Source organism: Lepidochelys olivacea, assembly GCF_965140295.1.
Source record: "Lepidochelys olivacea isolate rLepOli2 genome assembly, chromosome: 11".
Taxonomy (NCBI): Eukaryota; Metazoa; Chordata; order Testudines; family Cheloniidae; genus Lepidochelys; species Lepidochelys olivacea.
In genome coordinates this window covers 21,621,285-21,637,911 of record NC_140421.1, presented here as the reverse complement: position 1 = coordinate 21,637,911, position 16,627 = coordinate 21,621,285, and the positions used below count along the sequence as shown (strand labels likewise).

General features: G+C 39.6%; 1 protein-coding gene across 1 annotated transcript in view; it reads left to right on the top strand.

The window, feature by feature from the left end:
* The window catches only part of LRP1B (LDL receptor related protein 1B), a gene marked incomplete at its 5' end in the record, with an annotated part of 885,246 nt that overhangs the window by 500,886 nt on the left and 367,733 nt on the right, over positions 1 to 16,627 (top strand). Inside the window, 4 exons of the mRNA XM_084642729.1 lie at positions 8,682 to 8,808; positions 8,958 to 9,109; positions 9,397 to 9,521; positions 12,501 to 12,872. Coding sequence (XP_084498855.1) covers positions 8,682 to 8,808; positions 8,958 to 9,109; positions 9,397 to 9,521; positions 12,501 to 12,872 — 776 coding nt within the window. The remainder of the gene's footprint in view (positions 1 to 8,681; positions 8,809 to 8,957; positions 9,110 to 9,396; positions 9,522 to 12,500; positions 12,873 to 16,627) is intronic.

The window sequence follows — 16,627 nt, the reverse complement described above, 5'->3', positions numbered from 1 at the left end:
CTTTTGCAGTCTATGATAATTATCCCATCCCCATGCTGCTGGGGGAAGACTTGGCCAATCATGTGAAGCTAGCCAAGAGGGTGGGAATGGTCAACCGCAGCCAGGCTAAGCAAGCTGTCATGCCTAGCTCTGTTCCGGAAACTTCTACCAGGACCCGATCAGAGGTGATGGAACTGGACCCCATGGCAACGTCAGCAACAGCATTAGTGAATCCAGTCCCAGAGACCCAGACAGAGCCAGCCCCAGAACCGGAACCAGTGGAACAACCAGCACCTGAACCATTGCCAGCATTGAATCCAGTCCTTGCAACCCCAACACCGGAGGGCCCCACCGAACCTGAACCGGCAGCAGCCAATAACTCTACACAAGAGGCTCAGCCAGAGCCTGAACCCCAACATAGTGCACCAGCGGAGAGCGGTTCACAGTCAATGGAAACAGCTCCATCCCCTACATTGCTTCCAGAGGGACCAAGCCTAGGTCTACAATTCAATGAGGAACTGATGTCTCCAGCATCAAGGGAACAGTTCCAGACCGAACAGGAAGCAGATGAAAGCCTCCAGAGAGCTCGGACGGCGGCACGGAGCAACCCACCGCCTCTCAGCTCTTCTAATCGGTCCAGGTTTGTTGTAGAAAGAGGACTTTTATACAAGAAAACTCTTTCTGGTGGACACCAGGAAGACTGGCATCCTCAGAGACAGTTGGTAGTTCCAACTAAATACCGGGTAAAGCTCTTAAGCTTAGCCCATGATCATCCTAGTGGCCATGCTGGGGTGAACAGGACCAAAGACCATTTGGGGAGGTCATTCCACTAGGAGGGAAGGGGTAAGGATGTTTCTACCTATGTCCGGTCTTGTGAGGTATGCCAAAGAGTGGGAAAACCCCAAGACCAGGTCAAAGTCCCTCTCCATCATTGAGGTTCCATTTCAGCGAGTAGCTGTGGATATTCTGGGTCATTTTCCAAAAAAGACACCCAGAGGAAAGCAGTACATACTGACTTCCATGGATTTTGCCACCCGATGGCTGGAAGCAGTAGCTCTAAGCAACACCAGGGCTAAAAGTGTGTGTCAGGCACTAGCAGACATTTTTGCCAGGGTAGGTTGGCCCTCCGACATCCTCACAGATGCAGGAACTAATTTCCTGGCAGGAACTATGGAAAGCCTTTGGGAAGGTCATGGGGTTAATCACTTGGTTGCCACCCCTTACCATCATCAAAGAAATGGCCTGGTGGAGAAATTTAATGGAACTTTGGGGACCCTGATAGATAAATTCGTAAATGAGCACTCCAATGATTGGGACCTATTGTGGCAGCAGTTGCTCTTTGCCTACAGAGCTGTACCACATCCCAGTTTAGGGTTTTCACCATCTGAACTTGTATATGGCTGCGAGGTTAAGGGGCCATTACAGTTGGTGAAGCAGCAATGGGAGGGGTTTACACTTTCTCCAGAAACTAAGATTCTGGACTTTGTAACCAACCTACAAAACACCCTCCAAACCTCTTTAGCCCTTGCTAAAGAAAACCTACAGGATGCTCAAAAAGAGCAAAAAGCCATGATAAACATGGCAGAGAGAGTTCCTTCAAAGTAGGGGACCAGGTCATTCTCCAGGGCCCTAAAATGGAAGCGTCGTGGGAAGGGCCATTCATGGTCGAAAAGCACCTGGGAGCTGTTAATTATCTCATAGCATTCCCCACCTCCAACCAAAAGCCTAAGGTGTACCATATTAATTCTCTAAAGCCCTTTTATTCCAGAGAATTAAAGGTTTGTCAGTTTACAGCCCAGGGAGGAGATGACCCTGAGTGGCCTGAAGGTGTCTACTACGAAGGGAAAAGCGAAGGTGGCATGGAAGAGGTGAACCTCTCCATGACCCTTGGGCATATGTAGCGACGGCAGATCAAGGAGCTGTGCACTACCTACGTGCCGACATTCTCAGCCATCCCAGGACTGACTGAACGGGCATTACACTCCGTTGACACAGGTAATGCTCACCCAATTAAAGCCCAACCTTTCCGGGTGTCTCCTCAAGCTAAAACTGCTATAGAACGGGAGATCCAGGATATGCTACAGATGGGGTAATCTGCTCCTCTGGCAGTGCATTGGCCTCTCCAGTGGTTCTAGTTCCCAAACCAGATGGGGAGATACGTTTTTGCGTGGACTACTGTAAGCTAAATGCTGTAACTCGCCCAGACAATTATCCAATGCCATGCACAGATGGACAGGCCCAGTTCATCTCTACCTTGGACTTAACCAAGGGGTACTGGCAGGTACCGCTAGACGAATCCGCCAAGGAAAGGTCAGTCTTCACCACACATGTCAGGCTGTATGAATTTAATGTACTCCCTTTCGGGTTGCGGAATGCAACTGCCACCTTCCAAAGACTTGTAGATGGTCTCCTAGCAGGATTGGGAGAATATGCAGTTGCCTACATTGACGATGTGGCCATATTTTCGGATACCTGGGCAGAACACCTGGAACATCTACAAAAAGTCTTTGAGCGCATAAGGGAGGCAGGACTAACTGTTAAGGCTAAGAAGTGTCAAATAAGCCTAAACAGTGTGACTTACCTTGGACACCAGATGGGTCAAGGAACTATCAACCCCCTACAGGCCAAAGTGGATGCTATCCGAAAGTGGCCTGTCCCAAAGTCAAAGAAACAGGTCCAATCCTTCTTAGGCTTGGCCAGATATTACAGGCGATTTGTACCGCAATACAGCCAAATCGCCACCCCACTGACAGACCTAACCAAAAAGAAAAAGCCAAATGCCATTCAGTGGACTGAAGAGTGTCAGAAGGCCTTTAACCAGCTTAAATCGACACTCTTGCCTGACCCTGTGCTAAGGGCCCCAGACTTTGACAAACCATTCCTAGTAACCACAGATGCATCCGAGCATGGTGTGGGAGCAGTTTTAATGCAGGAAGGACCGGATCAAGAATTCCACCCTGTAGTGTTTCTCAGCAAGAAGCTGTCTGAGAGGGAAAACAACTGGTCAGTCAGTGAAAAAGAATGTTACGCCATTGTCTACGCTCTGGAAAAGCTACGCCCATACGTTTGGGGATGGCGTTTCCACCTGCAAACCAACCATGCTGCGCTACAGTGGCTTCATACCACCACGGGCAATAACAAAAAACTTACTCGGTGGAGTTTAGCTCTGCAAGATCTTGATTTCGGCATCCAACACATCTCAGGAGCTTCTAACAAAGTGGCTGATGCACTCTCCCAAAAGTTTCCCAGAATCAACTGGTTAAAATTGTCCTTGAGATGTGGAAAATGTTAGTCTTTATATACTTGGTAGTATATTTAGAGGTGCATGTGTCTTATTAACTCTGTTTTCTCCTAGAGCTCCAGGAAGAAATCACAGCCAGCGTTTTACCTTATCTGTGATTTGGGGGGTGTGCCATAAAAAAGAGGGAAGGTTAAACACCTTTAAATCCCTCCTGGCTAGAGGAAAAACCCTTTCACCTGTAACAGGTTAAGAAGCTAAGATAACCTCACTGGCACCTGACCAAAATGACCAATGAGGAGACAAGATACTTTCAAAGCTGGGGGGGGGGGGGGATGGAGAAACAAAGGGTCCTGTCTGTCTGTCTGTGTGATGCTTTTGCCAGGACCAGAGCAGGAATGCAGGGCAGAACTCCTGTAAAGAGTTAGGAAGCAATCTAGTTAGATATGCGTTAGATTCTGTTTTGTTTAAATGGCTGATAAAATAAGTTGTGCTGAATGGAATGTATATTCCTGTTTCTGTATCTTTTTGTAACTTAACGTTTTTCCTAGAGGGATTCTCTGTGTTTTGAATCTGATTACCCTGTAAGGTATTTACCATCCTGATTTTACAGAGGTGATTCTTTTACTTTTTCTTCAATTAAAATTCTTCTTTTAAGAACCTGATTGCTTTTTCATTGTTCTTAAGATCCAAGGGTTTGGATCTGTGTTTACCTATGCAAATTGGTGAGGATTTTTATCAAGCCTTCCCCAGGAAAGGGGATGTAGGGTTTGGGGGGATATTTTTGCGGTGAGACGTTTCCAAGTGGGCACTTACCCTGTTCTTTGTGTAACACTTTGGTGGTGGCAGCTTTTAACCTAAGCTGGTAAGAATAAGCTTAGGGGGTCTTTCATGCAGATCCCCACATCTGTACCCTAGAGTTCAGAGTGGGGAAGGAACTTTGACACCTGTCTACTTCTGCTGACAGTCCAAGGCTTTGTTTCTTGTCTTCAGAACAATTAATGGATCAGAACCCAGCTATGTGAGTGACACATCTCTATCTATGAATTGCCAGGACAGCTGCTTTGGGACAGAGCACCTCAAAAAGCTCCGAACGAAGCACTGTAGAGTCAGATAAAGTACTCTTGCCCAAAGGGACTTTCATGTTGAAACAAGCTCTAACTTCAAGGCAAATGTGTTAATGAAGATGTGACCACCATTATTTATATATTCCTCAAGTAGAATTACTTATACCCAACCAGGGAAAACTCACAAGAAGTTTCTGTGAAGTCTAATAGGGATCTTATTGTGCAGATTTATTTTACCTGGGGAGTTCCTGCAGGTTGCAGTGGTGAGCCCTATAAATAAATCCCCCACCCTAAAAGAGCTTGGAAGTGTAGGAAAAGAAACAGTCAGCTACTCCCAAGTATTTGGGGAGGAGAGAGGGATTGTAGCCCCAGTCTTCATTCTGCAGAGACATCTAAAATCTGAAACCTGCTTATGCGGGAGGGTGGATCCAGAGGCCTTGAGTGGGAATGAATGTTATCCTGAATATTCTCAGGAGCTTGTTCTTTCACTTAAACCTGGAACCAGGCGTGTGTGTTTTGCGTTTCAATGCAAACATTTTTCACAGGCTGGTTCCTGACTCTGTATCCTGTTTTAACTTACAAAAGGAATAAACTCTAAATAGCCATACAAGGAGGTAAAAGAGAAATGGCAGTGCTAAAAATGAGAATTTCCTTGTTTGCTATGCTAGAGGGAACATTTTTTTTACTAGATTACTGTGCCTTCTCTGTCACTTTTCAAATCTTAAAATACTGTGATTTGGGGCAATGCAAAAGTAGCTAGTACAACAAATGACAGGTGAATTACTGTCTGAAGGATTTTGTTCAGCAATTCCAGTTGAAGTACAAGACAGTAGAAAAAAAGAGAACAGTGTACTGTGTATGAAATAATTTATGAACAAATTCAGTAGTGGAGAGATTCTTTAGTTTTTGCAGTCTTGTTAAGCTTTCTAGGTTTCAGAGTGTGTTCAAAATGATTGAGGAAGCTGAGAAGACAAAGGTATATTAATTAGTAAGTGTTCCTCTTGTGGCAAGACAGTATATCCCAATTTGGCTGGACCTCTGTCTTTTATTCTAAGCCTCAAAAATGCCACTTGAGATAGATTCTTAAGTTGTAAACTCTACCCAGCCCCTGCACATCTGTGTTTTTTTCAGGAAAGAATGAAGTCTGTGGCAAAAGCATCTTTGGATAGGTGGGCTGTGGTAATAAATTCTTTATTATGGGAGATGTAGGCCTCCTTTCCTCACTCCTCCCCCTCTTGCCTTCTTACTAGATAAACCTTTAATAGCTGCTTATACTCTAGCTCTACGTCAATGAAACCGAAGTTGACAACTGCAAAAGAGAAATGAAAACGACTATTGTTAAACCCTTATAAATAAAGCTGGGAGAGAAATTGTTTTCTTATCCCTTGAAAATTTTAGAGATGTTGAAAAATTTTTCATTCTGCATTCAGAAGAACCAGAGATCTTTCAATATTTTTTTCACAAAAAAACAGAGTGTGAGCAAAATCACAGACTAGCCAGTAGTTCAGTGGTTATGGCACTCATGGGATTAGGAGGGAGGGGAGAACCAGGTTTGAGCCCCTGTTTTCCCTGAGTGAGTACAGGGACTTGTATCTCCTGCATCTGAGTTGTGTCTCCTAACCATTGGGTTATCAAGCCACTCTCTCTCTCTGTGGCCCAATGAATGTTTAATTAGTTATACAAAGTGCAACAGCTCCAACAGGAGAGATCACAGACTATAACCCATTTGTCAGGGCACTCACCTGTGATATAAGAGAACTGTGTTCAAATCCCTGCTGTCAGTCAGGCATCTCCCCAGTCTTTCTGCATCCTATGTAAATACAGGCAGATATCCTTGGGGGGCTCTCTCTCTTTCTCTGGTTTTGAGCAGAAATACCATCATGGATCTGGGAAACATTCCTGAAAATTTTAATCAAAACAGCCCCTTTCAAATTTGATGAATTGGTGTTTTCTGTCAAAAAACAAATTGTCATAAAATTCCCAACCAGCTCTGTTTATTACTTCTGCCAGTCACAGCAAAATATAAACCATGCATTGTTCAGCCCCTTCTGATAATGTTTCTAGATAGTATGGTTTATGTTACTGAGTAAATTCAGAAAGGCACCTTAGACCTGTACAACAATTTGTCTGCCATACCTCACTTATGCCTAGTCTTGCAAGATGATATGGATTTGACTAATTTTGATTTTCTTGGATGAAGCCAAGAAGGTTCCTGATTAGTATATAATGTTGCAATTAGTGTGGAGCTACATTTTCAACAACATTGTCTATTTTATATATAGAAAAGAGGAATCTATTATTAAACTCCATTTTGGCATGTTCTGAGTTATTGATAGCTATTTGTTTTGAGGATGCCGTCTCTGTAGAAAGTAGTAGTGGACTAGACATAAGAAATCTCTTATTAAAAGAAAGATCCTGCTCATTTCTTGCTAGAGAAAGCCAGGAAGAGTTTGAAATCCTCGCTAAAAATCTTTCCTCAACTTCATTTAAGCTGTGCCCATGTGTTAACTGTGTTAGTAATTCTTTAGTTAGGACCAGCTTGTGGCCCATTCTGCACAAAGGTGTAGTGGAGTAGAAGAGGTGTCATATGTTCCCTCTCTTCCTTTGAGCTGGTGTGCTGTACCACAGCATTCATGTCACAGAAGGAAGCAGGCTCTGTAGACTTGCTACATTCCCTCATTCTGCTCAGAACAGACTGTAGACAGAGCTTTGTTGTAGGCATCCCTCCTTCTCAGAATGCCCAGTGGTGTAGTTATGAGTAGTTAATTATTGAATGTAATCTCATTTTGCCAGGAAACAGTGAATTAGTATCTTGGTCACTCTGCTTATATGTTGATCCCCTTCCACCAACCATCTGCCTGTCTTTTGAATATGAGTCTCTTATTTTCAGGAAATATTCCATATTTTTAGACTGGAAAGTGTCTAATTTATTAAAGGTGCTCCCCGTAATAAATAAATAAATATTCTATATTTGTATTTTAAGGGAATTCTAATTTTTTTCTTGAAGTTTCACTATACTGTTGGGTAATAATTATAGGGCTGTGATTTAATGAGGCACCTCATTAAATGTCAATTGACATAGCTCCATAGTCAATAGAGCTATTCTATGTACATCAATTAAGAAACTGGTCTTGCTAGTCAGATGCATCCATTACATTTCAATATTGTGTGTGTGTGTGTGTATGTGTGTTTACAGAACATAATGAGATGTTGTAAGAATATAATTGTTAAAAATGTAAAGCTCTTCAAAATTACTTAAATATGTTGTAAGTATATGCAAAGATAATGTTCTAAAAAGCTGAATTTGTGTTTATTATGGCCAGAGCTATGTTACTGTGTGGCTTTTTATTCCTTTTTTTGTACTCATATGTAAGTGCATTTACTAATATATATGAAACAGAAAGTATATTCTGTTTGTGAAAGAACCTTAGCTTCAGACTTTTCTATTTTGGTTTTTGGGCTGTTCGGGAATTGACAAAAACGACCTTAACTCTACATTAATGCAATTTTCTGCTAAATTTGTTAATAGAATACTGGATCTGTTAAGATATATTCTAATGTGTCTTTGATATGCTTATGTTTTGTCAACATATGGAACTACATCAAAATATTTTTACAATAAGTTTAAAAAAGCAGAAATTGGTCCAATAAAAGATATATCACCTACCTTGTCTAACACCCACACACACACACATATCTTTGTATCTCAAATCGAAACATAAAGGGAAGAGCAATGCAGTTTTACAAATAAGCTACAGAAATGCAATATATAATAGGCAAATATCACTTACATACATCATACAAACTAAAGTAGTGGTATTAGGGTCTGATCCAAAGCACATTGAGATCAGTGTAAAGACTCCTCTTGACTTCAGGGTCCTTTTGATCAGGCCCTTAATTACCTTAGCACATGGGGATATCAAAGTTGACCCAGATTCATTCTTCTCATAGAGGTGAGAAAAGGTTTGCCTTTCTGAGTTTAGCTTTTAGAGTTGTTAATAGGGCCTAGCAGTCACTATAAACCAGTGTCCCAAATGTTTTGTTTGGTCAGAAACCTAGTAGCCACCCATGAAACTGCTTGAGCTTTCATATTGATTGCTACATTGTACATTTTTGCCTACCTAGGCATTTGCTAAATAGCAGAGGTATTAAAATAAAAGCTCAGATATCGAGTTGATCAAGCAAGTTGAATAAGATGATTAGGCTCTGTAAAGCATGTTTCATACTCATCTTTAAAAGGGCAGCAGTGTGTTATTTATGCCAGTTCAATATCAGATCTTTGGAGTTTTATATTTGTAAACATTGATTTTATATCAACTGCACTTATATTTTGTTGCCAAATATATGCAGGTCTGCACATGTTCATCTGTTTATTGTTAATTTCTGCAATATTTTAGGTATTTGTTCTGGACGGAATGGGGACAGACTCCCTGCATAGGCAAGGCACAGTTAGATGGGTCTGAGAAGGTTGTGCTTGTGAGCTTGGGGATTGCCTGGCCTAATGGAATATCCATTGACTATGAGGTGTGTTCCTGTATCTTCCACTACGTATTATATGTGCATTAAATTATTCCATTACAAGTTGGTCTTCCACTTTAGCATTCTATTATTTTCATAATACAATTCTCAGACAAAAAGAGGTTGTTGAAGTTTACTTTGAAATTGATCTTTAGGAAAATAAATTATACTGGTGTGATGCTCGTACAGACAAGATAGAAAGAATCGACCTTGAGAGTGGAGGGAACCGGGAGATTGTGCTGTCAGGGAGCAATGTGGATATGTTTTCAGTCGCAGTCTTTGGAGCTTACATCTACTGGTCTGACAGGTAATTTATTTTTCCATAAGTATTTGAGTCTTAAAATGTTATTTCAGTGCCAGATACTTCACCCTTGTAGGATTAGCCATTCTGTAGCAAGGTCACAGAAAGGATCTCACAAAGCTATGCAAGTTCCACTGAAAAGGTGCTTTCGATATTCAAAGCATATCAATGTCACAGAAAAGAGTTGATTTCTTCTGCTTCTGGTAGGCCAGCTGTTCGTCCCATTTTAATTACTTGTTTGAATTTAATTATATGAAGGTTGTTGATCAGCCATCTTCAACTTTTTTTGGCAGAGCACATGCTAATGGCTCGATCAGAAGAGGTCATAAGAATGATGCCACAGATGCTGTGACCATGAGGACTGGCTTGGGAATAAACCTCAAGGAAGTGAAAGTCTTCAACAGACAACGAGAGAAAGGTTTTCTCTTGCTAATTATATTAATGATGACTTTAATATCCTATATTACTCTTCTTGTGTATTAATTTTGGATAATATGAAAAGCAAAATCATCCTTGTTTTATGAAACTTTTTTTTAAAATTCTCCCCAATTTTCCTTTTTTTAAATTATGATTTTCTAAATAAAACTGTTCCTAAAGAAAATAGATGAAACAAAATCCCCCCATCACCCTTTCAATAGTAAAACAAAACAAAAACCCAAAACCATGTGTCTGAGTAGGACATGGGCCTTAAACTGAAGTAAAATAATCAACATGGACACCTGGCACTTGTCCATCACAAGTCAGTGATTAAAAATTATCCAGTACCCTGCGCAGGCCTAAGGTACTACTGAAAGGGATCAAAGGAAACTGAGAACTCGAAATGTCATGTTTTACTCTAGACCATAGTTGCTTTGCCGCAACTTCCTAATCCCCAAAAAAGAGAAGGTTGGAGTTAGTACCAAAATTGTGAGATCACCATCCGCTTGTTTGGGGAAACCTAGCAGCCTGCCTTCCCATTGCCAGGAGGCATTAAGGATCAATCAGTAATGGATCAATACCTGCTAACTGATTTTATTAGACAGCCAAATCTCAAAGCTTCCTGATCATCCGTAACAACTTAAGGCGGTGGATAAACTGACATTGATTTCAGTGAACTTTGGATCAAGCTGAATTCTAGCAGAGATTAGATTTGTTTCCTCCAAACACACAGTTGCCACCAAAAAAACCCCCCAAAAAAATGGTGAATCCAGTCTAAATTGTGCGTGCACACCCAAGTACATATAAAGTTTAAATTAATAAGGTTTGACATGTACTCTAATAAGACCATGTCTCTGGTGTTCCTGGCACCCACAAAGTGCTGTAATTAAAATATTACACGTTGTGAAATCTGTTATGCCTTTTAGAGGATGTGGTACTTTGTTTTTGTTTTTTGTGGGTTTGTTTTTTCATACATATGGTAGACATAATGCTTACAATAAATAAAACTGCCTATTTTTAAGGAAAAATGTTTTCTAACATAGTGTATTTTCATTATTTTTAAAAAGATGTTTTAGTGATGTTGACTAGAAAGCTCTCTTTTGGACAACGTGCTGGGTATTGCCATTGTTAGGGCTCTGTGCCTGTGATTTCAGAAGATTAAAGATAATATTTTGTGGACTAAAAAAAAATTTCCTTCACTCATCTTTAACTGTTTTTAAAGTGGGCTTAGAAAGAGTTAATGTCTGCTTCCTTGGAAAGGCTTTGTGTATTATAGAGCATGGAAAATAGAAAAATAGGTTGAAAAATAGTCTTTTTGTTTAAAAAATGATTTTTAACTAGATATTTAAAGACTTGATTATACTAGAAATAAGTGAGACAGTTACTGAAAAAGAAATAAAATGATAAAAAATCTTTTGATGTTAGTTTGAAAAACATGTTTTATTATAGTTGAATTTTTTAATGTTTTTCAAATTTTTATTAGGCTACATATGTTAAATGTCTTTTGGGGGGGCTGTCAGTGAGGCATGAAGGCAAAGGAAAAAAAGGGGAAAATGTTTTTGGAATTTTATTATTATTTATTATTAATCTAAAAATAGTTAAATGAAGTTTTAAAATGTAATTAGCTTGCTTCATGACATGTCTAGCACTAATAAAAAAACATTTAAGTGACAAGTGATTAATTCTCATTTTCTCCCCCCCCAAACATCTGTTTTACCCTTTCCAAAGTACCAATCCTGCACTATGATCTGCAAGCAAACTTCTGTCCCTGCATCAGTGAAATTCTGCATGGTTTCAGGATCATGGCCTTACTGAATGGTATTTAAAATCAATGAAATATAGAAGAAATAAAGTTTCCTATATATATAGGAAAATATATAGGACATTTTATTTCTTCTATATTTCATTGATTTTAAATACCATTACAATGTATATATAGAGAGAGGAATATATAGAAGTTTAAGAAAATCATCTGCCGTGACTTATCTAGCCTAATAAAACTTTAAAGTACCATCAAAAAAATCTGAGAAAAATGGTGTACAAATAACTCTTCACAATGTTTTCATTTTATTTTACTATAGTTATCTCCTTAGGGGCAAGGATATGTATAATAACTTTCAAGTTTTTTCTAACTTTATCTTAACAAAAAGAAATGGTGACAGTGTTTATACTCATAAACAAACTATTGTTTTCATTGAGCCGGATACCCAGCTTAAAATATAGCAATAAAATAAATGAATGAATAAATAAATAAATAAATAAATATGTTTAAAATAAATGTGCCCTGAGTTACCTGACAAATTTTGTGGTTTTACAACCACAAAACAACTTTTTAAAAATGTGTTTTTTCTCCACTGTTGTCAAGTAAACTATGGAAGCTAGTGAAACAGACTACGTACAAAGTACTGAAAGGACAGACAAAAATACTTTCTCTGCAATTTCTGAAAGTTTTGCAATCTTTGAAGCTGTAAAATCACACAGAAGTTATTAGTTTGACAATAATTCCTTAATTGTGTACATTTGGTAGGAGGGAATATTTTAAAGTCATCAATCAAAGGAATTGAAAATAAAATGTTAGCAAATAGCTGTACATCTAAACATTGAGAAATTGCACAATAAAATATTGATAATGTATCTTTCTCTTGAAAAAGTTAATAAAATTCACAGATTTTCAACTCCTTAAGATTGAATAATTATGTATTCTATATTCTATATAATAAATACTGTTATTATTTGAAAACAACATTAATTATCCATGCTCATAAATTCACTTTTAAAAATTGGTTTAAAAATTGGTGGTCAGAATTTTGAGACCTAAACAATAATGGTTCATTTTTACTTTCATAGTGCTCTGTTGCATTAACAAATATAACACAAATGGTTACATCAAAGAATCCTTCGGATGCACAATAAAAGCTTATTCTGATTTAAGTCAACCAACTGCGACAGTTACAAAAGCCAGACTAATTTTTCCTTACAGGTACTAATGTTTGTGCCAAGAACAACGGTGGATGTCAGCAACTTTGTCTGTATCGAGGTAATGCACAAAGAACATGTGCTTGTGCACATGGCTATCTTGGAGACGATGGAGTCACTTGTCTGAGACATGATGGTTACTTGCTGTATTCAGGAAGGACAATATTAAAAAGTATACATCTTTCAGATGAGACCAATTTAAATTCACCAGTAAGGCCATATGAAAATCCAGACTACTTCAAAAATGTGATAGCATTGGCTTTTGACTACAGCTTGAAAGGAACGGGTACTAACCGTATCTTCTTTAGTGATGCACATTTTGGAAATATACAACTTATTAAAGACAACTGGGCCGGCAGAAAAGTGATAATTGAAAGTAAGTAAACATTTTTTTTATTTTTTTTATTTGTATTGGTAGCCCTTATTAAATAAGGATTTGATGACACTTGGTTTTACTTGATTACACTTGGTTGGGTACAACTAATGAAAGCATACTATACTGTAAGATATATAACACAACTATGATAAGTAATAAGATCATCTATCTACATATTGCAGACTCAATTATCTCACAGCTTCAAAGTCACCTACTCTGTGTTATTTATGTGATGTACAGGGTGTACAATCCTAAAGAGCAGTTAGTATTTACAGTGCAGTTGGAGAGTTATGACATTGTTGATTGTCATTCACAATTTGCATTTCAATAGAGTTTATCTCTGCCATTTAATATTCCTAGTGCACTGAATAAGAACCTGTATACACTTGTCAACAAATCTATTATGTTTCAAAGTTGCACTTAAAAATGTGCCTATGAACTTTTAATATTAGCCAAAGATGAGGCAAAAGAAAGGACTCAACTTTTCAAAGAAATTGTGAGTGAACATGCAGATTTCATAGTTTGTGAAAACAGGATGATGCAATATAACAAATTAAAATAGGACATATTGTAAAGACTAGTCTTCTAGGTTTCTGTGCATTTCCATTTGTGGATGTGGTGCTCCTTGGGCTGAGCTGTGAAATTGCCTTGAAAAGCTGTTTGTTGGGAGAGTGGGCGGGATATGCATCTTCTGTAAGGGTGACATCATTACCCTATTCTGTATAAGGATGTACACCCCCCAAACACCTCATTTGCTTTGCTGTTGTCACAGAGAGCAAATGGGATTCACCTTTGTGTCAGGTTAAATGATCTATTTATGTATTTATTTATTTGTATTACTATACAAGGATTCCTAGTCATGGACCAAGACCCCGTTGTGCTAGGCACTGTACATACACAGAACAAAAAGACAGTCCCTGTCCCAAACAGCTTACAATTTAAGTTCTTCTCTTAGTCTAGTGTATGTTTATTTTCATGTAGTTAGTCAGTGTGGAGGAGTAGAGGATAACTTTAGTGTATGTAGCCTGCTTTTGCATAAGGCTCATTCAGCTTCTCACTAGTGCCATATCAGGCCCGGAGCTCTGTAAGCACTCCAAGATGTGTGCCTCCTGCCCAGTGATCATACCAAAGACCTATGCCTGTATCCTGTATCTATGTCTGTGCACAATCCATTTGGTAACCCAGTGCACATTTTGATACACTTTCCCTCCCAGAACAAGAAGGGAGGGACACTTGAGGCTACAAATTCATTTGGCTTCTTGGTGCCTACAGCCTGCTACTCCAGGGCCCCCATTCAGACAAATATCACAGCCCAGAGCCACACATTAGTTGTGTGTGTGTGTGTGTGTGTGTGTGTGTGTGTGTGTGTGTGTGTATTTATTTATTTAAAAGGACCTCAGCTTTTTCTGAGGCTGCAATTCCACTTAGTATCTCGTCTCCATGTGGTCCAAGGGTTACATAAATGACATTCCTCTTCAATAAGTACTACTATCTTACCTGGATTTCTCAGGTAGACCATTATGTTGCAGCCCATATTACTGTATTTGGTGTACCATAGCTATTTCTTGAAGTCACATTGTTAAAGATGAAGAGCAAAGAAGAGGGTTAGAGCAAAATAAGCACACACATAAAGTATCCAACTATCTTTCATTAATCCCATCAGAAGACAGCAATATCATTCACATGTAAGGAGCAGCTGATCTAGAGCCTGAGTCTGCAGATTTCCCAGGCAGCAGCCACCTCCACAGTTCTTGACCTTGACTTTACCTCTTGGCTGCGATACCCAGTTTCTGATTCGGTCTTGTCTTCTGCTTCTGACTTCTGGTTCCTGAGCCTGCATTGATCCACAACTCTGACTCCTAACATCTGGCTGTGGTTCTAGCCACTAGGCAAGCCACCCATGACCCAGCCCTGACATTTTACTTTAAAGATCACTTTACCTCTCCACATCCACTGACAACGGAATGGAGAAAAACGGTATTTAGGTGCCCAGGAATCCCTGAGGGGCTTTGGCTGTATAGGAGTGGTCAATCAAATACAAGCAGAGAACATGGTTTTGTGGGACTGAGTGGCACAACTGTTGGCAAAAAATCAAATCTTTCATGACCAGGTAGACAAGCAAGACAGGCAAACAGGAAATGCCATGCCCAGGTCTGTGTGATGTCACCGGAACATTTTTCCTTCTCTGAGTACACCCAGGAAAACTATCTAAGGAGCTAATCTGTCACTCAGTGTCTCCTGGGGGGGCTCTCGTCCTCACTATAAAGAGAAAAGATGAGTCCCTGTGTCTCTGTGTAGGCTACCGATCACTAAGTCAAGTGATGGTTCAGAGCCAGTGTCCCTTTCCACTGATCATTATCTCCATCTTAATGGCTGAGCTAACAGCTATATTGCTGGCACTAGCTTGGGTCTTAAATGTGCAGCCACCATGGCCATCCTGTATGATTCTTTATCAGGGCTGCAGGCACTTTACAATGGCAAGTCTGACAGAAGAAATGATATACCCAATCAAATATTACTGCTAGAAAGTGAATTGGTGCAATTGGATATTGCCAGTAGTAATATGGATCCCTACACATGTAGGGGTAGCTGGCATCAAACTGGCAGACAAAAAATGCCATTAAGCACACAAAAATTGGCCTGGATATCCCCTTAAACAAACTGGAATTAAACGCTTAATCAAAATGAACTGAGGAAGGAATGACAAGAACTGTGGGCACATGAAACGAAGGGGGAAAAAAATCCATGAAATGTACCCAATACTTGAAAATGGTGATATTAATCCAAGGCCCTGAGAGAAAGAATGAAGTGGATCTATTCAGAATTTTAAAAGGTCATTGTGGATTAAATAGTAACCTATTTCTAATAAACAAACATGAGGATGGACTACGCAAAACATAAGGCAGATATTTATGTGGAAAACTCAGAGGCCTTAGAATAACAAAAATGTATTTGGAACACCCATCTAGAATACAAGAGACCTCTAGAGAACCAGAAGGTTTTTGTAGGTGAGGAGAGAGCCCACAGAATGGCTTTATAGGAAGAAGCCCAGGGAGGTGGCAGTAAGGAGTCTGGCAGAGTGACTGCTTCTTCTAGGGTCCCTGCACTGGAATCTGCTGTAGATGGTGGGCCGGGTTTTGCTAACAGCCAATGTCAAGGTGGCATGAAGCCCTGAGAAGAAGATATGGGCTACTGGAAGCCCTGAGGAAAGGGGGTCCCCTGGGCATCCAGGGCATCAGACTGAAAGGAGGGATCCAACATTTGTTTTTGTTGGTCTTTCTTTTACACTGGAAAGGGTGGAACTAAATGTGGCCTGGCTGGAGACCTGAATAATGAGAAGAGGCAGACAATCATGAGGCCAGAGCAGCCATTGGTGGAGATGTTAGAGAGGACAGGCTACTATGCTATGCCCAGCCATAAGGGGGCATTCCTTCAGTGTCTCAACTCTGTCACAGCACCCAAACTACCTTTGCTCCTCTCTTTAAATTAAAATTTCAACTTAATCTTCACTATGAACCCATGGCTGGAGCTTCCATCATTATTTTGTTTCCACTAGCACCAAAATATGATAAGCATTGTATGAGATAGAATTGAAGACCTTTCAATTCTCTCTCTCTCTCTCTCTCTCTCTCTCTCTCTCTGTCTGGGACAATATTATAGGTAGGTTTGGCAGAATTCAATATTTTATTATTTTATAATTTCAACAGATAATAGTGTTGTATATTTTTATCTATTTAAATTTTCACAGTTGAACA